At 46.1% G+C, this 22262-nt stretch overlaps 1 protein-coding gene across 4 annotated transcripts in view; it reads right to left on the bottom strand.

The window, feature by feature from the left end:
• Window positions 1-20987, bottom strand: part of apc (APC regulator of WNT signaling pathway) — a 258558-nt gene extending 237571 nt beyond the window's left edge. For 2 of the 4 annotated variants that reach the window (XM_041185626.1, XM_041185628.1), the window contains exon 1: window positions 20814-20903. Coding sequence is in view for 1 of the 4 variants with exons in the window: in XM_041185629.1 (XP_041041563.1) it covers window positions 20814-20943 (130 nt within the window). In the remaining 3 variants the exon portion in view is untranslated. Of the gene's footprint in view, window positions 1-20813 lie in introns of all 4 variants that reach the window. The other 2 variants (XM_041185629.1, XM_041185627.1) reach the window with 2 other exon arrangements.
• Window positions 20988-22262: the final 1275 nt, after the last annotated feature.

Below are 22262 nucleotides of genomic sequence, written 5' to 3'. Positions count from 1 at the left end.
CACATCCACAGGGACCTCCCTCACAGCCAATTCAAGGGACATCACCATTCACTCTCTCATGCACTTCACTGTCCTCATCCCATCCATGGGACTACTCACCAACTACATATGTCAGGCATACTTATCATATGGCCTGGCAGGTGTCCTGCTTACATTCTCTGCATCTCTATTCATGCAGGACAAGCTGGCACACAAGAGGGAGAAGACATGGACTGGTGCAGGAATGCCCGAAATCAAGGTTCTCACAGACTTTGAAATCGGAGCCATCCAGCTGGCCATTGGGGATCTGGACCAAGGTCTGCAGTGCCCTACCAAGTGAGGATCCAGCAGTGCAACATCCATCAGGCAACCATGCTGTAAGTGATGTGCCCTGTTTCACAGGCTACTGCCAGGCACTAATTATCTCGCCTTGCTTTCACGAGCACATCTGGGAAACAGCCAACAGAGTCCACGACCCAGGACCTCCAATCAAGCTCCGAAGAAACATCTGAAGAGCAATCTGAAGGCACCCTCCCTGAAGTCCTATCACAGCGCTCACCCACACACTCCACCAGAACAAAGACACGCACCTCGATAGGACCTAGCTTTACAGAAGCCTCAGTGTCACAATCTGGTGAGCACATCGTACTTTCTGATCCACAACAGGTAGTAACAAGGGCTTCCCAGGTGTCCAGCACTCGGAGGACTGCTGGAAGCCAGAAATTTGCTAAGTCCGAGACTCTGGACTCGGTCATACCTCAATTGATGGAGCTGCAAAAGGCAAACTCGGAAACATCAGAAAGGATGTCCGCTGCACTCCTCAGATTGCATGGCACGATGGAGGAGTCCGTCCGCCTTCAGGCTGAAGCAATAGCACCGGCATGCCAATGCACCGAGATCAACACTAGCAGGATTGTGGCTGCCATAGAGACCATGGTCCAGGACATCATTCCTGCACTTCTGCATGGGCTGAACTCCATCGCTGATGCCATAGTTGGCCTCCAACAGTATGTGAGAGGGTGCCGGGCAGCTTGATCTCACTCCAACTTCCCCTTCTCCTCAAGGAGTCAGCCAGGGCCCTTGGGCACCCACAGAGGGATGTCAGCAGGTGCACACCCTGGGGCTTTTCATCCAGCTGACTCCGGGAGAGTCTGGCCTGTCCAAATACCCTCTCACTGTGGCCCCAGCAGCTCCAGCTCCACAGGCACTGCTCACACAGCAGGACCCCAAAAGCAGGCTGGGGCCCTCCAGGTCTCGGCCCACCAGAGGGCACCTGCCAAGGTCACCACAGACAGGGCATAGCAGTCAGCAGGTTGCCTCCACCTCTGCTGTGGATGTCTGGGGAGCACCAAGATGTAGCGGCAAGGTTAGGAAGGTTAAGAAGATATAGTTGCACAGCCTGGGCATAGATGTTAATCACTTGTATATAATGCTCACTATTGTAAATAAACTCCCAAGAATCTTTCCCCGCCTATGGCTCCTTGTTCTGATAAGCAGTGTTCGTGTCACTCAGATGTGTAACCTTGGTCCCTGCACAAGATAAAGGCAGGTGTCTCAGTCCAGGGCCTCTTCTCTGTGTTTTGTGCAGCCTTTAGACCAAAGGGATGGTTTGGCCTCACACTCCCTGGGCACATCACTGATGCCTGCACCTTGATGGTACTGGTCATTGCTGCCAGAATGTCGTGATCAGAGTTCCATCATTCTCTCTGTGTGCTCTCAGCACCTTTAAGTTGGGGCTAGCTCCCATCTCGTTGGCATTTGTGACCAGTGACACTGTGATCATGAAGGGGTCAGGTGCTGAAGGCTGACAAAGGATCAGGTGTTTTGAAAGTTTCATGGCTGCGTCTCCAAGAAATGACCCTGATCACAGAACGCAACTGAGCTGCCCTCGGCCAGACAGGAGTCCGATATTCTCGGCGGCTACGTGAAGGTCTACGGGGTGTCCTCATAGCATTTCATCATCATCATCCACAAATCTAGCAGCTATAAGGGTCTCCCGTATGCATCTGCCTCATCTGGCCAGTGCGAGAGCCTCTTCTCTGTCTTCAAGGATGTCCTCACCCTCATCCCCGTCAATGCCCTCCTCATCGGAGGAGACCTTCAGCTCCTCTTCAGCCAGCTCCTCTCCCTGTTGGAGCGTCAGGTTGTAATGGGTGCAGCAGGGGACAATGATAAGTGACACCCTCTGTGGAAAATATTGCAAGGCTCCACCAGACTGGTCCAGGCACCAGAACCTCATTTTCAGCATCCCAATGGTTTACTCCACCAAAGTGCAAGTTGCAGCAAGAGCCTCGTTGTACATTCACTCTGCTGCAGTCTGAGGCCACTGCACGGGTGTCTTCAGCCATGTCCTCTGTGGGTAGCCCTTGCCCCCGAGGACAACCCTGCAGCTTCTGCCCTGGAAGGCGCCAGGGATCTGTGACCAACTGAGAATTTAGGAGTTGTGGACACTCCCTGGAAATCATTGTAGACCTGCAGGATGCATTTATAGTGGTTGCACACCAGCTGCAGATTCAACGAATGGAAGCCTCTGCAGTTGAAATAGCTGACCGTTCCTTGCGACGGAGATCTGAGCACCACGTGAGTGCAGTTGATGACACCCTGTACCTGTGAGAAACCTAAGATCTGGGCAAATCCAATTGCTTTTGCATTCTGACTTTCCTGGTCCCGGCCAAAATGCACAAAGCTGTGTGCCCTTGTGAAGGTGACACCTGTGACCTCATGATACATTTCTGGGTGGAGGCTTGTGATATCCCACAGAGGTCATCTGTGGAGCCCTGAAAGGAGCCAATGGCATAAAATTGAGTGCTGCGGTCCACTGTGCTAAATCCTGCAGCAGCGGGATATGACCGGCCAGTTCCCTGGGCCTGTGCAGTCTTCGGCGACACTGGTTCTTGGTCATCTGCAGAAATGAAAGACAGCATCTATAGACCCTGGGTCGAGCCAGGCGCCAACCAGCAATGGTTTGCAGGGGCTCTTTGGTGGTGTGTGCAGGAGCCCCGGTTGCCCCTTCTTCCTGAGGGTGCTGCTTCCTCTGCGCAGCCAGGCGCCTCCATCCCTCTCTTCCCCAACAGCTTCACTCTCTGTATGCCTCGAGGTAAGCAGCTAGTTCACCAGGCTCCATGCTCTTGATTTACTCCTCCTGTACGATGAAAGACAGAGATGTGTGGGTTACCTCGGGTGTTCTCAGAACCTCCCTTGTTCAGTCTGAAGGCCCCTTAACACATCACAGATTTGTCCTGGCCACCACTCGGATGGCCAGTTGAGTGCGCTGTATGGCTGTCCAAATCCCCACCTTCCACCTGACTAATTGGAAGCAGCTTTGCCCATTGGACTGCATGCTGTGCTCCAAGCTCAAGCACAGGCATTCTCCTAACCCACACAGCAAGGCTGCACTGTTAGCTTGAACCATGGGGGAGACTGGTCCAAACCTGGATAATGACATTGCAAGGGGCTGTGAGCGCCTCCACCAGCGACTGCTCCACGGCCAGCTTTAGTAAGGAGATTGCACAATGTGCCCAGTTGTCTAACTGTTCTGCAGTCCACTAGAACACACGCATTAGTTTGCAGTCTGTGCCCAAGGGGTGAAAAGCTCTGGAGCACTTGATGGCATCTTCACGCTTCTGTGTTGCTCAAGTGGGCAGAAAAGCTCGAGGCCCGACTCCACACGTCATTGTGGCTGCGAGTGAACTGTCTCAGCTGCAGAGGAATGGTCACTTTATAGGTTTCCCTAATGCGTGGCTGCTTCCCACCCACCACGTGCTTGTGCACTACCTTCAACTGCCGGGCAGCCTAAGCACCACCCCCCCCCAACCCCCCCAAGTTGCCTCAACCACAAGGCAGCCCTTGCCCACCACCCCCCCAACATGCCTCAATCTTGAAGTCCAACAGGCAACCCTCACAAGCGCTGCGCAATGTTACTGTGCACTCACCTCCAAGTTTCCCTTGAAGTGCAGCCCGTCAAATGCGCACCTTATGTATGCTGTTGTGAAACATGGCACCATGTAATCACACTGACGTGCTCAGACAATCCAGTGTAGGGGGAAGATTCCAGCAGATTGGCCTTATAATAATATGCAGGTGTAGTGCAATGAGGTTCCCGACGTCCAATGGCAGGAAACGTGGCCTGCCATTGAGAGGCTAAGCGGACGATCGCAGACTGGTTCACGACATCGTGAAACCAATTTTTGGCCTTTGCGCCATATTGTCCACTCACGCCAACGAACACACCCGCACTATTGGGCACAGAAAATTCCGCCCAGAGTGGGAAAGCAAAGCAAACAAAAAGTTATGAATGTACGAAGAAAGAGGAATATGCCATTCAGCCCCTTGAGCTTAGTCTGCCATTTAATAAGATCATGGCTGACCTGATAGTGACCTCAAGTCTATATCCTGCCTACCCCTGATAACTTATCGCCCCCATTGCTTACCAAGAATCCATCCACCTCTGCTTTAAAAATATTCAAAGACTCCATTTCCACCGTCTTTTTAAGACGAGTTCCAAAGACTCACGACCCTCCAAGTGAAAACATTTCACCTCATGTCTGTTTTAAATGGGCAACCCCTTATTTTTAAACAGTGACCCCTAGTTCTAGATTCTCCCATAAGAGGAAACATCCTTTCCACATCCATCCTGTCAAGTCCCCACAGGATCTTGTATGTTTCAATCAAGTCTCCTCTTACTCTTCTAAACTCCAGCAGATACAAGCTTATCCTGTCCAATTTTTCCTCATAAGACAACCCATCCATTCCAGGTATTAGTCTGGTAAACTTTCTCCGAACTGCTTCCAACACATTTACATCCTTCCTTAAATAAAGTGACCAATACTGCACACAGTACTCCAGATGTGGTTTCACTCATGCTCTGTATATCTGAAGCATAACTTCCCTACTTTTCCATTCAATTCCCTCACAATAAATGATAACATTCTATTAGATTAGATTTAGTTGAGCTGAGTGTTGTCTAATTTGAATTGATACGATATTTTTGTTATATGCAGTGATTTATCTTATCTGGCAAGTTATTCCAGCGAGGAATGCACAATGCTGCATGTGGTAAAGTATTTCAAATTGTACATTGGCTTTTCCAGGCAAGAAATGTCCGAAGGAACCTAACTCTGGCTTTAACATTGATTCCTATAGGAACCCATGATTCATTTAAAGCCACGATTTACAGGAACGCAACCACAGCTTTTAAGTGAGGACTTACTGTATTAACGTTTTGACGCAACCAATAACCCCACACTGCATGTACGTATACATAACAATACATTCTCCAGAGGATTACTGCCTTGTTAGGGAACAGTCCACAGCCACTCCAAGGTTTCAATGGGTTCATTTCACAGGTTTGAAGTCTTGGAACATTCTTCTATGTTAAAGGTATTATATAAATGAAAATTGTTGGATGTGTATTTTGGAGTGGACATTTAAAAAAAGAATGGGCTATATTGTAACACAAGTAGTTTTCTCACCTGCTAGTCTAAACATCCATCTCGTCTGCCACCAATGTACTCCAAATCTTTATTTCACAGATTTGTAATGTTGAGTGACCGTCCAAAGGCGCTTCCCTCAGTTGTCGGAGAAGTTCCAAACCAACTACCAATAGTAAGGTCCACTCAGGCAATTTCTCCTCTCAGCTTCTTCAGGGCAAATCTTCCAGAGCCTTTAGATTGCTATGAGAAGTGTCTCTTCAATCAGATACCATCCTCACTCCTGCATTCTTCCTGGGAACTCACACAGAACTCACAGCCGCCTTTTGTCTATGAGACATGTCTCTCTTTTTCTCACCAAAAACTCAAGGGACCAAAAGTCTGTCTATAGTTAACCCAGCTGCTCCTGCCTTTCTTTTCAAAGAAACCTCCTGCTACCATGTTCTGCAACCCACCCTCCCGCGCCCCCCTCAGCTGATGAATCAGTGCTCCTTCATGTTGAACACCACTTGGAGGAAGCACTTCAATGTCCATCACCAAAAGTGGCTCAGTAGCACCACCACAAACCAAGCTGGCCAAGTCCTAAAGGACATAGCTAATAGACTGGGTTTGCAGCAGCTGGTAAGGGGACCAATAAGAGGGAAAATCATATTTAACCTCATCCTCACCAACATGTCTGCAGCAGATGCATCTGTCCATGATGGTATTGGTAGGAGTGACCACCACACAGTCCTTGTGGAGACGAAATCCCGTTAGATAGATTTCAAACAGATCCAGCAACTCAAGGCAGGGCATCCATGAGGCGCTGTGGGCCATCAGCAGAATTGTACTCAACCACAACCTGTAACCTCATGGCCCAGCATATCCTCCACTCTACCATTACCACCAAGCCAGGGGATCAACATTAGTTAAACAAAGAGTGCAGAAGGCCAATTCAGGAGCAGCACCAGGCATATCTAAAAATGAGGTGTTAACCTGGTGAAGGGACGATCTACGTGCCAAACAGCATAGGCAGTCCATATGCAAATGCAGCAAGACCTGGGCAATATCCATGCTTGGGCTGACAAGTGTCAAGTAACAGTCAAACCACACAAGTGCAAGGCAATGACCATCCCTAACAAGAGAGAATCTAACTATTGGCCCTGGACATTCAATGGCATTACAATCACTGAATCCCCCACTATCAACGTCCTGGGCGTTACTATTGACCAGAAACTGAATTGGACTAACCATGTAACTACTGTGGCTACAAGAGCAGGTCAGAGGCTAGGAATCCTGCAGCAAGTAACTCACCTCCTGAATCCCCAAAGCCTGTCCACCATCTGCAAGGCACAAGTCAGGAGTATGATGGAATACCCTCCACTTGCCTGGATGAGTGCAGCTCCAACAACACTCAAGAAGCTTGACACCATCCAGGACAAAACCTGCTTGATTGGCACAAGTTGCAGTGCAGGAACTTACTGTGGCTCCTTAGGCAGCACCTTCCAAAACCATGATGCTACCAAAAGGACAAGGGCAGCACATACATGGGAACACCACCACCTGGAAGGTCCCCTCCAAGGCACTCACCATCTGGACTTGGAAATGTATCACTGCCGCTGGGTCAAAATCCTGGAACTCCCTCCCTGACAGCACTGTGGGTGTACCTACACCACAGGGACTGCAGCGGTTCAAGACGGCAGCTCACCACCACATTCTCAAGGGAAATTAGGGATTGGTAATAAATGTTGGCCTAGCCAGTGACGCCCAATCCCATAAATGAACTTTAAAAATTGCTGCAGTCTATGTTCCTTTTTTGTGATTTTAGCTGATACATCTCAGTGACTTGCTAGGCCATTTAGTCATATGTAGGCCAAACCAGGTAAGGACAGCAGATTTCCTTCCCGAAAGGTGAACCAGATGAGTTCCAGATTTTTATTGAATTCAAATTCTACCATGGCAGGATTCGAACCTGGGTCAAAGCAAACTCCCAAAACCAGCAATGTGATAATGACCAGATACTGTTTTTTGTGATGCCAACTGAGGGATAAATATTGGCCAGAAACCCAGGGATAACTCCCTTGCTTTTCTTTGAAATAGTGTCTTGGATCTTTTGCATTCACCCAAGCAGGCAGATGGCACCTCAGTTTAAAGTCTCAACAACAATGGCAGCAACTCTGAGTGCAGCACTCCTTCAGTACTGCACTGGAATGCCAGCCTTGATTTTTGTGCTCAAGTCCTGAAGTGGAACCTGAACCCATACTGTGGGGTTCAGAGGAGAGAGTCCTATGAACTGAGCCATGGCTGACAATAACAGGACATTGGAGGGGAAAGGGAGAAGAAAATGGGGGTGTTCCTACCCAGCAAATCCTCCTGAAGTGTTTTTGAACAAATGTTCAGCAAGGCAGGATTGAGCTCGGTTTTGATATCGCACATATTCAAATAAATTCCCTACACTCACTATCAGGGCACACACATGAAAAATGACCACTTGTCATAGGTGAAGCATAGGCAGCACCAACACATGGAACTGCGTCACAACAATGAATCAACAGAGTGGAGAGGAGAAAAAATTTCAAGAATAAATCATGTGCGTAAAAAGAAGTCCAAGTTTCTACATCTAGAAAATTGGACCAGTAATCAAACAGTAATAATAGGCTAAAGGCAAAATAATAGGCACCTTTTAAAACAATAACTTTTACTACGTGATCTCACTGTGAGATTGAATTAAAGTAATGAACTGTTGTACTGTGTAAAGTAGAAACATGAACCGAACCACTTCTTCAAATTGCAAAGTAATAAGTTGTTCATATTTGCATATAACTTCCTCAGTTAAGTTACCAACTGGTAAAGCTTCCAATATAGAATAGAGTTGGTTCAAGCTGAAAGACAGTTTCATTGTAAAAGGTGCAATGGGGAAAGGGACGGTATGTTGGGGGTGATTGAGGAGCGGACCAGGGCATCAGGGAGGGAATAGTCCTTCAGTAGGCTGAAAGGGGAAGAGAGGGGAATTTGTCTTTCATAGGGGAATCAAGCTGGAGGATTCCACCCCACCCACTGTGGTTGACAGGGCCCTCGACCATGTCCGCCACATTTCCTGCACTCCTGCTCTCACAGCTTCCCCTCCCTCCTAGAACCAAAACAGGTTTCCTCTTAGTCTCATTTTCCACCAGTCTCCATTTCAACAGATCATTTTCTGTTACTTGCACCACCTCCAGTGTGTCGTCATGACCAAACAAATGTTCTCCTCCCCATCCCTTTCAGCATTCCTAAGGGACTGTTCCCATCCACGATAAAAGCAAAATACTGCGGATGCTGGAAATCTGAAACAAAAACAAAAATAGCTGGAAAAACTCAGCAGGTCTGACAGCATCTGCGGAGAGGAATACAGTTAACGTTTCGAGTCCATCCATGAAACCCTGGTCCACTCCTCAGTCACCCCAACCTTCCCACAGCACCTTTTCAAGCTAACGCACGAGATGTAACAGCTACCCTTTTTATATCTTTCACTTCACCATCCAAGACCCCAAACACTCCTTCCAGGTAATCAATGATTTACATGTACTTTCAATTTAGTATACTACATTCAATGCTCACAATGTGGTCTCCTCTACATTGAGGAGACAGAATGCAGATTGGGTGTCTGCTTTGCAGAACACCTCCATTCTGTTTACAAGCATGACCCTGAACTTTTGGTGGCCCTTCATTTTAATTCTCCAACTTGTTCTCATGCTGGTATCCCCGTCCTTGGCTTGCTGCACTGTTCCAGTGAAGCTTCATGTAAGCTTGAGGGACACCACTTCATCTTTCAATTAGGCTCTTTACAGTCCTCTGAACTCAACATTGAGCTCAACAATTTTGGACTGTTGTCTAAAAAAGGTGCTGAGAGTGGCGCAAAGATAAGAAAGCAGCACGTGATAATAGCAGAACAAGGGTAGCATTGAGTGAAAGACCAACATGGAACAGGTAACAAAACAAAAACAGAATTACCTGAAAAAACTCAGCAGGTCTGGTCGCATCGGTGGAGAAAAGAATTGACGTTTCGAGTCCTCATGACCCTTCAACAGAACTCAAGGAGAGGGGTGAAATATAAGCTGGTTTAAGGTGGGGTGGTGGTGGTGGTGGTGGGGGGAGTTCAGGACCTAAAGTTGTTGAAATCAATATTCAGTCTGGAAGGCTGTAAAGTGCCTAGTCAGAAGATGAGGTGCTGTTCCTCCAGTTTGCGTTGGGCTTCACTGGAACAATGCAGCAAGCTAAGGACAGACATGTGGGCAAGAGAGCAGGATGGAGTGTTAAAATGGCAAGCGACAGGGAGGTTTGGGTCATTCTTGCGGACAGACCGCAGGTGTTCTGCAAAGCGGTTGCCCAGTTTACGTTTGGTCTCTCCAATGTAAAGGAGACCACATTGGGAGCAACGAATACAGTAGACTAAGTTGGGGGAAATGCAAGTGAAATGCTGCTTCGCTTGAAAGGAGTGTTTGGGCCCTTGGACGGTGAGGAGAGAGGAAGTGAAGGGGCAGGCGTTGCATCTTTTGCGTGGGCATGGGGAGGTTCCATAGGTGGGGTTTGAGGAGTAGGGGGTGATGGAGGAGTGGACCAGGGTGTCCCGGAGGGAACGATCCCTACGGAATGCCGATAGGGGGGGTGAAGGGAAGATGTGTTTGGTGGTGGCATCATGCTGGAGTTGGCGGAAATGGCAGAGGATGATCCTTTGAATGCGGAGGCTGGTGGGGTGATAAGTGAGGATAAGGGGGACCCTATCATGTTTCTGGGAGGGAGGAGAAGGCGTGAGGGCGGATGCGCGGGAGATGGGCCGGACACGGTTGAGGGCCCTGGAACAAGTAACAGATAGCCCTTTTGGGGAAGGGGTGGGGGGAGGGGGTAGTGGTGGTGAAAAAAAGGATAGAAAATGCAATAGAAGGGGGATAAAAAAAGGGATAAAGCTCCTTTTCATTCTGCTTTCTTACCTTCATGCCACTATCAGCACCTTTTTTAGCCCTTAATACTATCATTAACAACCTCTTTGTCCTTTAGTTCATGACATCTTTATCAATCTCTCCTGTGTCCCACCTATTGCTAGCCTTCTATCCAGCTTCACCTGCTCCATCCCCTTAAACAGTATAAATTTCATCACATTTCCACTTCTCTCCAGCTCTGAAGTAGGGTCATACGGACTCGAAATGTTAACTCTATTTCTCTCTCCACAGATGCTACTAGACCTGTTGAGTTCTTCCAGCATTTTCTGTTTTTGTTTCAGATTTATAGGAAGGATGTGATTGCACTGGAGGGGGTGCAGAGGAGATTCACCAGGACGTTGCCTGGGATGAAACATTTAAGTTATGAAGAGAGGTTGGATAGACTTGGGTTGTTTTCACTGGAGCAGAGAAGACTGAGCGGCGACCTGATCGAGGTGTACAAGATTATGAGGGGCATGGACAGGGTGAATAGGGAGCAGCTGTTCCCCTTAGTTGAAGGGTCAGTCACAAGGGGGCATAAGTTCAAGATGAGGGGCAGGAGGTTTGGGGGAATGTGAGGAAAAACTTTTTTACCCAGAGGGTGGTGACGGTCTGGAATGTGCTGCTTGGGAGGGTGGTGGAGGCGGGTTGCCTCACATCCTTTAAAAAGTACCGGGATGAGCACTTGGCACATCAGAACATTCAAGGCTATGGGCCAAGTGCTGGTAAATGGGATTAGGTAGGTAGGTCAGGTGTTTCTCACGTGTCGGTGCAGACTCGATGGGCCAAATGGCCTCTTCTGCACTGTGATTCTGTGATTTCCAGCATTCCTTGGCCTGCTGCACTGTTCCTGTGAGGCTCCACATGAGGAACACCACCTCATCTTTCAATTAGGCACTTTATAGCATTTGGACGCAACACTGAGTACAGCAATTTCAGAGGGCAAACTCTCCCCCATTTTGTTTCCTTACTCTTTTTCTAGGTATTTTTGTCTTTGTTTCCTTACTCTGTTTATTTCAGATTATTTTAGCCAGCAGCACATCTGCTCTAGGCCATCTTTTGTTTCTTTTCTTGCCCCATCTCCATTCCCTTTGGTCCCAGAAGACTAACTTATCTGTCATTCAATCACTCCTGTCTTCTATGCTATCACAGACTTTCCTTTTGTCCTTGTCCCACCTACTCTTTGCTCAAAACCTATTACATCTCTAACCTTTCCCCAGTTCTGGTGACCTGAAACGATAACCGTTTTTTTCCCTCTACACTGATGCTGCCTAATCTGAGTTTTCTTCCAGCATTTTCTGATTCTGTTTCTGCTCTAGGCACATCCTTGGTTTCTTTTCTTGCTCCATCATAATTCTCTTTTGCGCCATAAGACTAACGCATCTGTCATTCAATCTTTCCTGTCTTCCACCCTATCACAGACCGTCCTTTGACCTTGTCCCACCCACGTTTGCTCAAAACCAATTACGTTTCTAACTTTTCCCAGTTCTGATGAAAGGTCATTGAATTGAAATGTTAACACTGTTTCTCTCTTCACAGATGCTACCTAGCCTAAGTATTTCCAGCATTTTCTGTTTTTATTTGATTTCCAATATCTGCAATGTTCTACTTTTCGATTAGCATGGATACGAAGCTAGCTGAGTGACAGGGAACAGAGTAGCAGTAAACTGTTTGTCAGATTGGAGGAAGGCATTCAATGGGGTTCCCCAAGGATGAGTGGACCCCTGCTTTTCCTAATTTATATTAATGACTTGGAATTGGGTGTGCAGCAAACAATGTCAATTCCTAGATGACAAAACTGATAAACCTCAAGAGGACACAGTAAGACTGGTGGAATCATGGTAGAAAGAATGAGGATGGATGATATAAAATGAAGGATAATATTCTAAACATTCTAAATTGTTCTACCCTTCCTGTTCAACATTTCCCCTTCTCACCCATAAAAAATACTATGAAACAAGCTGTACTTTAATGCCAATCAGCAAGGTTAGCATGTGAAACATCACTAAAAATGACAAGCTTCAGGGCTGGCTTCACTAGCTTTAGGTCACCCAAGGATGCAAACTTAAGTTCACATTTTTCCGGATTTAATTATGTTTTATTTGCCCTTAAAACGTTCTCTACTTTAAGGTTGTTTCATTATACTTAACTCCAACACTTCAAAACTAGCATCTGGTTTAGTCTGAGTGCACAACCAGTTCAACTGACCAATCAAGCTTTGCAAATGCACCTTCTCTTCTTTAGATACAACATTATCCTTCTGTTATGACCAATTAACCAGCATGGAAGCCACACTCTCTAAATAGGATTGTTCATCTAAAGTTATACCAGACCTATTTTGCTTAATATTTACACTAGTATATTTAAAACCCACACAAGCCTAACTCTCAATTTTAAATTCTACTCTAACCTTAACAATTGTCAAATTCCGCAGTGCCAACTACACACATCAAGACGACCAAAGTCCTTCCTCTACGCACCAATAAAGCATTGCGGGATCTGCTTCTAGATAAGCATGACCTATTTTCACAGCCTCACTGAAAAATAGCCTGGAAACATCATTCAAGCCACAGACATTTATTTTCTTTCCATGGTTCCCCTTCTGTACCTGGTGGCTCTTTGGGTGATTTCAGAAACACATCACTTTGAACAATATTCCCTTGCACAAATGCAGGCTTTTACATCAATCGACCTGCATTCCCATGAATGTGGTCAAAAGAACTAACTATTTTAAGATTTCTTTCCCAGCTGCAAGAGAGTCCGTTCTAATATCTGTATCACCCAGCTGCTTTTCAAAAACACCAGCTACTAGCCTTGCTTTAACCTTTTAAGTTCCATCTGCAAGGACTTTTTCAAGTACAAATCCACCAACGAGAGAGTTAGTTGACCCTAAACTGGGATCTCAGAACAGACTGCAAATTCTCTCCAACCATTTAACTCTCTTTGTATATCAGCCATGGTTAAGTTGGCAGCACAATCACCCATTCCAGGGCTTGACCACAAAAATCAAGGCTGATACTCTCATGCAATACTGCTGGAGGTGCTGCCTTTTGGCTGAGACATTAAACCAAGGCCCCATCTGTCCACACAGGTGGATGTAAAAGATCCCATAGTCCTACTTTGAAGAAAAGCAGGTGAGTTACCCCGTTCTTCTGGGTGAGAACATACTATGTAAATGAAAATCTTCTTTTGTATTGTCAACCAAACTGCTGAAGTCACATATAGGATACACCAGGTAAACGTGGCAGATTTCCTTTCCTAAAGGACATTAATGATTAGGATGGATTTTTACAACAACCCAGTAGTTTCATGATCAAGATTACACAAATTAGTTTATTTCAGATTAATGGAATTTAAATTTCATCAGCTGTCATAATTAGGTCTGAACTCATCTCTACACAGCATTAGGCCATGCCTCTAGTTTATTGTCCAGTAGCATCACCACCAAACTTCTGATCCCATACTAATAAATACTTAATCTGGTAGCCATATCAATAAAACGTAGGATGAAAATGTTTGTCTTTGTCCCATACCTTTAGATCCAGAGTAGCTACCTCGTTAAAGTCACGTGCCAATGAAGGCTTACAATTGGATGTGGCGGCATCCTTGGATACTTTTATAAAAAACAGATTTCACACTTCTCACTAATTTCTTCCATTAGCCCCGTATACTCCTCAACTATGTCTGCATTTTTAACCACTGACAAGGTGGTGTGTAAATTATCTATACAACTTTTAAGACAATTTGCTTTTTGTCTCTGATTTTTATTATGATGCCATTAATATTTGTCTAACATCAGATTTTGTTAAGGCAATACAACAATGTTCTGACTTGGTATATTGCAGATCAACTGACATTCCAAAAGTAATTGTCTTATCATGCTCTAGGTCAAATTTCATTTGCTAATGTATCATTGTATTGACAGTGTACTGCTACTGAGCAGTTATGCAAACATGAAAGGGGAACACCAATAAACAGTAATTAAAATAAATAGGAAGTATTCACAGAAGGTTTAATCAACAGCATAGGTATCTCATTGGAGACCACATCAATACTTACAAAATGGCTTACTCCAGCTATTTTACATGGAACTGAAACTTTGTTTAGTGACTTCAAGGTGTTGTCACCCAAAGCAAGTAGTACTTTTAAATTGCTTAATCTTGTGTCAATCCTCACTGCTTAGTGAATCATGATAACATTTTAACTAAACTGCTCCATATACTATTGCAGTCTCAGCACAGTTAAGAGTCCACAACTAACACATTTGTCACAGGACCAAAACTACCGTGACTAGTACAATTCACGGGTTCATCATTATCTTCATACTCTTCATCGTCATTTTGAGGACCCTGCCTCTTCAATCTGGGTGGTTCATCACAAAATGATGCTTCACATCACACCTGAAGCTTATATATTAACCATTCCTTGGGCAATCTTGGGTTTCATTTGCCCATTATCATTATTCCAACTTTGTTTTCTGCTGTAATGGCCAGATAGAACCATAGAATGGTACAGAAAGAGGCCATTCAGCCCATCATGTCTGCGCCAGCCAAAAAGGGAAAAAAGAAACTAACCACTCATTTTAATCCCACATTCCAGCATTTGGTCCATAGCTTTGCAGGTTACAGCACTTCAGATGCAGATCCAAGTACCTTTTAAATGACTTGAGCATTTCAGCCTCAACTACCAACTTAGGCAGTGAATTCCAAATGCCCACCACCCTCTGGGTGAAAAAGCTTTTCTTCATGCCCCCTCTAATCCTTCTACCAATCACCTTAAATCCATGCCCCCTGGTAATTGACCTCTCAGCTCGGGCAAGAAGTCTTTCCTGTCTACCCTATCTAGGCCCTTCATAACTTTGTACACCTCAATTAGGTCACCCCTTAGCCACCTCTGTTCTAAGGAAAAAAACCCTAGCCTATCCAATCTCTCCTCACAGCTGCATTTTTCAAGCCCAGGCAACATGCTATCTTTGGCTGACCACCCTCCCCCAGGAAAATGTCCTGCAGCCTCTCCGTGACATACTTGACCCTGGCACCAGTGGGGGCAACATACCATCCTGGAGTCACATCTACAGCCACAGAAACACCTACCTGTTCTCCTAGCTAATGAATCCCCTATTATTACTGCTCTTCCCCTCTTCTTTCTCCCCTCCTGTACAGCAGAGCTGCCTGTGGTACCACAAACTTGGCTCTGACTGCATTCCTCTGAGAAACAAATGCCCTCACTGTTATCCAAAACGTAAAACTGATTGGTGAGCGAGACCCCAGGGGACTCCTGCACCACCTGCCTAATTTTCTTGGACTGCCTGGTGACCTCCAGGCTCCTAAGCTGCAGTGTGACCACCTCTCTGAACGTGCTATCCATGTAGTTCTCAGCCTCACGGATATGCCACAGTGACACCAGCTGCTGCTTGAGCTCTGAAACCTGGAGCTCAAGGTTCTGCAGCTGGTGACACTTCCTGCACATATGGTCGTCTAGGACACCAGTAGTGTCCACAACTTCCCACATATTACAAGAAACACATTCCACATGACTGAGCTGTCCTGCCCTGGCTTCAATTTACTTCCCTTGAGTTAACTTTATTTTACTTTGCTTATTTTACTTAGGCAACTTTATTGTACCTAGCCTCGATAACCTTATTTCCCTATTTATTTTTATTTATTCATTGGATGTAGGCTTCACTGGTGGGGCCAGCATATACTGCCTATCCCTAGTTGCCCTTGAGGTGGTGGTCAGCTGCCTTCTTGAACCGCTGCAGTCCATGTGGTGTAGGTACACCCACAGTGCAGTTAGGGAGGGAGTTCCAGGATTCTGACCCAGCGACAGTGAAGGAATAGTGATATATTTCCAAGTCAGGATGGTGAGTGACTTGGAGAAGAACTTCCAGGTGGCGGTGTTCTCATCTATCTGCTGCCCTTATCCTACTCGGTGGTAGTGGTCATGGGTTTGGAATGTGCTGCCTACGGAGCCTTGGTGAATTCCTGCAGTACATCTTGTAGATGGTACACACTGCTGCTAATGTGCATCGGTGGTGGAGGGAGTGAACATTTGTGGGTGTGGCGCCACTTGTCAGCCCAAGCCAGGATATTGTCCAGGTCTTGCTGCATTTGGACATGGACTGCTTCACTATCTGAGGAGTCACGAATGGTGCTGAACAGTCAGTGAACATCCCCACTTCTGACCTTATGATGGAAGGAAGGTACTGATGAAGCAGCTGAAGATGGTTGGGCCTAGGACACTACCTCGAGGAACTCCTGCAGTGATGTCCTGGAGCTGAGATGACTGACCTCCAACAACCACAACCATCTTCCTTTGTTCTAGGTATGACTCCAGCCAGCAGAGAGCTTCCCCTGATTCCCATTGACTCCAGTTTGCTAGGGCTCCTTGGTGCCATGCTCAGTCAAATGCTGCCTTGATGTCAACAGCAGTCACTCTCACATTGGGAGTTCAGCTCTTTTGACCATGTTTGAACCAAGGCTGTAACGAGGTCAGGAGCTGATTGGCCCTGGCAGAACCCAAACTGGACATCAGTGAGCAAATTATTGCTAAGCAAGTGCTGCTTGATAGCACTGTTGATGACTCCTTCCATTACTTTACTAATGATCGAGAGTCAACTGATGAGGCGGTAATTGGCCAGGTTGGATTTGTCCTTTTTGTGTACAGGACATACCTAGGCAATTTTCAACATAGTCAGGCAGATGCCAGTGTTATGGCTGTACTGGAACAGCTTGGCTAGCGGCGCGGCAAGTTCTGGAGCACAAGACTTCAATACTATTGCCGGAATATTGTCAGGGCCCATAGCCCTTGCAGTATCCAGTGCCTTCAGCCGTTTCTTGATATCAGGCGGAGTGAATTCAATTGGCTGAAGGCTGGCATCTGTGATGCTGGGAACCTCTGGAGGAGGCCAAGATGGATCATCCACATGTCACTTCTGGCTGAAGATTGTTGCGAATGCTTCAGCCTTATCTTTTGCACAGCTGTCTTGTCTCCCCCGTCATTGAGGATGAGGATATTTGTGGAGCCTCCTCCTTCAATGAGTTGTTTAATTGTCCACCACCATTCACGACTGGATGTGGCAGGTATGCTCTGCCTATCACTTGCTGCTTATGCTGTTTGGCGTGCAAGTAGTCCTGTGTTATAGCTTCACCAGGTTGACACACTTTTAGGTATGCCTGGTGCTGCTCCTGGCATGCCTTCCTGCACAATTCATTGAACCAGGGTTGATCCTCTGGCTTGATGGTGATGGTAGAGTGGGGGATATGCCAGGCCACGAGGTTATAGATTGCGTTCGAGTACAATTCTGCTGCTGATGGCACGCAGTGCCTCATAGATGCCCAGTCTTGTTAGATCTGTTCGAAATCTATCCCATCTAGCACCACACAACACAATGTGAAGGCGGGACTTCGTCTCCACAATGACTGTGCGGTGGTCGCTCCTACCGACACTGTCATGGGCAGATGCATCTGCAGCAGACAGGTTAGTGAGGATGAGGTCAGGTATGTTTTTCGCTCTTGTTGGTTCCCTTACCACCTGCCACAGGCCCAGTCTAGCAGCTATGTCATTTAGGACTCGGCCAGCTAGGTCAGTAGTGGTGCTACCAAGGCACTTTTGCTGATGGACATTGAAGACCCCACCCAGACTACATTCTGCATCCTTGCCACCCTCAGTGCTTTCTCTAAGTGGTGTTCAAATGGAAGAGCACTGATTCATCAGCTGAGGGAGGGTGGTACGTGGTAATCAACAGGAGGTTTCCTTGTCCATGTTTGATCTGATGCCATGAGACTTCATGGGATCTGGAGTCAATGTTGAGGATTCCCAGGGCATGTATACTGCTGTGCCGCCACCTCTGCTGGGCCTGTCCTGCCGGTGGGACAGGACATTCCCAGGGATGGTGATGGTGGAGTCTGGGACATTATCCATAAGGTATGATTCCGTGAGAATGACTATGTCAGGCCATTGCTTGACTAGTCTGTGAAACAGCTCTCTCAATTTTGGCACTAGCCCCCAGATGTAAGTAAGGAGGACTGTGCAGGGTCGACAGAACTGCGACTGCTGTTGTCATTTCCGGTGCCTAGGTCGATGCCAGGTGGTCTGTTCAGTTTCATTCCTTTTTTGTGACCTTGTAGTGGTTTGTTACAACTGAGTGGCTTGCTAGGCCATTTCAGAGGGCATTTGAGAGTCAACTACATTACTGCTTAAGTTTCTTACTCAAATGTAAATAGTCCCTTCTTTTAAAAACAAAGTGTTTTTCTAATTCTCTGCTATTTGATAACACTGCCTAATAGCAGTTTCTCACCAATCAATGAACTTATGTTTCTCCTGAGGTTCGGTGCTACTGATTGGCTGTGGGTCCTCCCCTTCCACTCTCCTCGAGGTGCTGCTGACTGCCTGGCTCAGTGTCCTTCTTTCGCACTCTCCTCTAGGTGCTGCTGACTGCCTGTCCGAGGGTCCTCCTCTCGCACTCTTCTCTAGGTGCTGCTGACTGACTGCCTGGCCCAGGGTCCTCCTCTCACATTCTCCGCTAGATGCTGCTGACTGCCTGACCCAGATCTGCTGAAGGAGCCTTTCATTCTCATTAACTTTAATCATTCCATCATATTGTTGCCTGCATGTGGTATCTTGACTATTTCAAGATTTGGCAATCAGTAAGTTTTCTATATTTTGTGTCACCTCAGAATGTCTTCATTTGCTCTGTGAAGATTGAAGAAAATAGTCCTTTTTTTACTGAACACCAGTTAGAACGCATTGCCTGTCCATTTGAGACACCTTAGCACTGATCAAGGGATCCTGAAATTAAATATATTTATCCTTTTATATAATCTGTTGAAGTTCATAATATATTTTTCCATGGAATGACATTCTGTTTTCTGAAATCAATCAAGTTCTGATCATGCCTCATAGGCATTTAACAGATCATCTTCCCTGTAGATTTCAGCCAGGAACTCTATTAGAAGGTTTAAACCTTCATCACGATCCAACTGACTGACATTCATCTCACAAAATACTTCTGATTTTACTTCTTGTAGGGAACAACAACACTTTGATAGAGTCAAAACCCACATCCTCATGTCCAATTCATTCTTCAACTGGTCATTTGGTTCAGACTCCAGAACATCAAAAAAAGAATCAGTTTTATGTCTGAAAAATGTTTCTCAGCATCCAACCTTCACCTTTAAGCAACCATCCTCGACTATCATGTTCTGCTCTAAAAAGCCTGGTGAAGAACAGAACTGGAGTCTAATCTTTACACACTTTGGAAACATTTATTTACAGAAATACAGATGACAAATATGCACCTCCAACACCAAAACTACATATAGCTCAAGTAAATCAAGTAAGGCCCCTTACCTGGGCACAGGTAATGTTCAATTACGATAAACAATTTTAAGGATTTCAGAAAGCACTGATTGACAATTGAATAATTCCAATATACACATTTTGCATTTATGTTTAATTTTATCTTTACATTAAAAACCGAAAATTCTGGAAATGCTCAGCAGGTCTGGCAGCATCTGTGGAGTGAGAAACTGAGGTAACGTTTGAGGTTGATGGCCTTCTGATGAAAGGTCATTGATCTGAAACATTAATTGTTTTTCCCTTCAGATGCTGCCAATCTTGCTAAGAATTTCCAATATTATGGATTTTTTTGTTTCAGATTTCCAACAACCTCCGTATTTTGCTTTTGTATTCATTTTCTATGTCGCCTTTACATCAACGCAGCCCAAATTCAACTGAACCCTAAAACACGTTTCACTGTTTCAAAATACCTTTAGCCTGTTAACATGACAGGGAAAAATTATAAAATAAAATATAGCTGTCTTTGTTTCAAACGAATCTTGCTCCTCCTTACCAGGCGACAGATTTTTTTTTTGAAAGATACCAATAGATCGGTATCAAAACTTAAAAGTAAAAACTGCATGGGATAATCAAGTAGTTAACTACCCATTTCACTCCCGAATTTAAAATGGGACTCGTTTAAAATCTAAAGGGAACAAAAAGTTGTGTTTTTTTTTCAAAAAAAAGTTTGACTCTAATCGCTGGCTTCGGTCTAAAAGCCCATTGGAAAATTGACCAATTCTAAAATAATCCCCCCGCTTGACTGAAACCTAAACCTCGGGATCGCCTATTAACCTTTTTTTAAGTTCAATGTTTACTCGATGCAGTGTGGCCCCGGACCCCGGACCCCGGACCTCGGACCCCGGACCTCGGACCTCGGACCCCGGACCCCGGACCTCGGACCCCGGACCCCGGACCTCGGACCCCGGACCCCGGACCTCGGACCCCGGACCCCGGACCCCGGACCCCGGACCTCGGACCCCGGACCCCGGACCCCGGACCCCGGACCTCGGACCTCGGACCCTCTCCCCCTCCACTGGATTCCAGCCCCTCTCCGCCGAGCTGCACTCGGACCAAAAGAAAAAAAAAAACCCCCACCGTATGCGCTCGAACCGCAGATGCACAGACGCACCTTCTGCTGTTTCCCCCCCCCGATCGGATCTCGAAAGCTCCACAAGCTGAGAATTCCCTTTCTCCATGCGGTAAACAATAATCACACGGCCTTCCTCTCGCATTCCCTTTCTTCTCTGCTGCTCTTTCATTCTCGACCCTCCTGCGCCATGTTGGTTCAATCCGTTCCGGCTCGTCACGGACAGGGGGCGCACAACCAGGCATGCGCACTAGCGCGCCCCCCCCCCTCTCTCGCCGCCCGGAACACTGGGAGACCGAGGTTCTCGCGCACAAACGCCGGCGTGACGATGTTGGGAGGGTGCGCGCGGGCAAGGCAGGTGTGCGGGAGGACGGTGATCCGTTTCCAACCGTCCCCTCCCCCCGCCACCATTAAAATGATCCATTCAGGTACGGATTTTCTTTGTTCGCTCTACCAGCAAGTTACCTTGAACTCGCTCGAAATCTTTCAGATCAGAGATATTTCCATTGTTATCTTTTTCCTTCATTACCTTGGCAAGAGGCAAATTTGACCCACCCAGAAGGGATTTATTTGGCCATTCTTTGTGTCCTCACCCTGATGAGATGGGAAGTGCGGGTGTTGTTAAGTAGAGACAGCCAGGATTCTTACTTAATTCCTAATATCCCTCCATAACCAGCTGAAAAATTATTTTGTGCGGGTTACTCGATAAATGCATCGCTAATGCAGTTTTTATCGAAGATTGTGATGTACTTGAAAAGGCTAAATGTACATGGAGATGCCATACAATTTACTGAAAAGGAAATATTAATTAACCCTGTTGTTACCAGAAATGGGTCAGTTTCTGAGATCCCACAGCACCTTTGGTAGAAAGTAGGGATTGAAAAATCAAAGGTGCACAGCCCCAGTTTTCTGTCTATGGAAATTAATTTGAACTGGAGGAGAACAATACCAAATAACTTATCCTCCTTTTAACATTTCTCCCTCTGTCCCTCCTTATCCTGTTCCTTGGGACGCAAGGTTAAAAAGGAGAATTACCACAAGGAAACATGTAATGCTGTTTTTTTTTTTCAGCGGTTTCAGTCAAAAATTAGTTGAGGTAGAGACAGGCAGGTGAAGTTAACGACAAAATAAAATTGAAAATATGTCCAAAATTGAGGTTGGAACAGGCAGAGAGAGGTGCATTACCCCAAAGATGATCTCTTTAAACTGCGCGTCTGTCATTATCGGCAGTGTTGGCAAATAAGTAAAAGAATGCATTTCACAATCTAAGGACATCTCAAAACACTTTCTAACCAATGAAGCCTTTTTTGAAATATTGCCACCATTCTAATGTAGGGAAACACTGGCTAATTTGCACACACCAAAGTCCCAGAAACAGCAATAAGGTATGTGACCAGATAATCTGTTTTAATGATGATGACTGATCACCAGCACACTGAGAGAACCCCACTGCTCTTCAAATCGTGCCCTTGGATCTTTTATGTCCACCCG

This window comes from Carcharodon carcharias, chromosome 4 (assembly GCF_017639515.1).
Source record: "Carcharodon carcharias isolate sCarCar2 chromosome 4, sCarCar2.pri, whole genome shotgun sequence".
Lineage (NCBI taxonomy): Eukaryota > Metazoa > Chordata > Chondrichthyes > Lamniformes > Lamnidae > Carcharodon > Carcharodon carcharias.
Note: the sequence above shows the minus strand (reverse complement) of the source record. Positions and strands in the feature narration are given on the sequence as shown.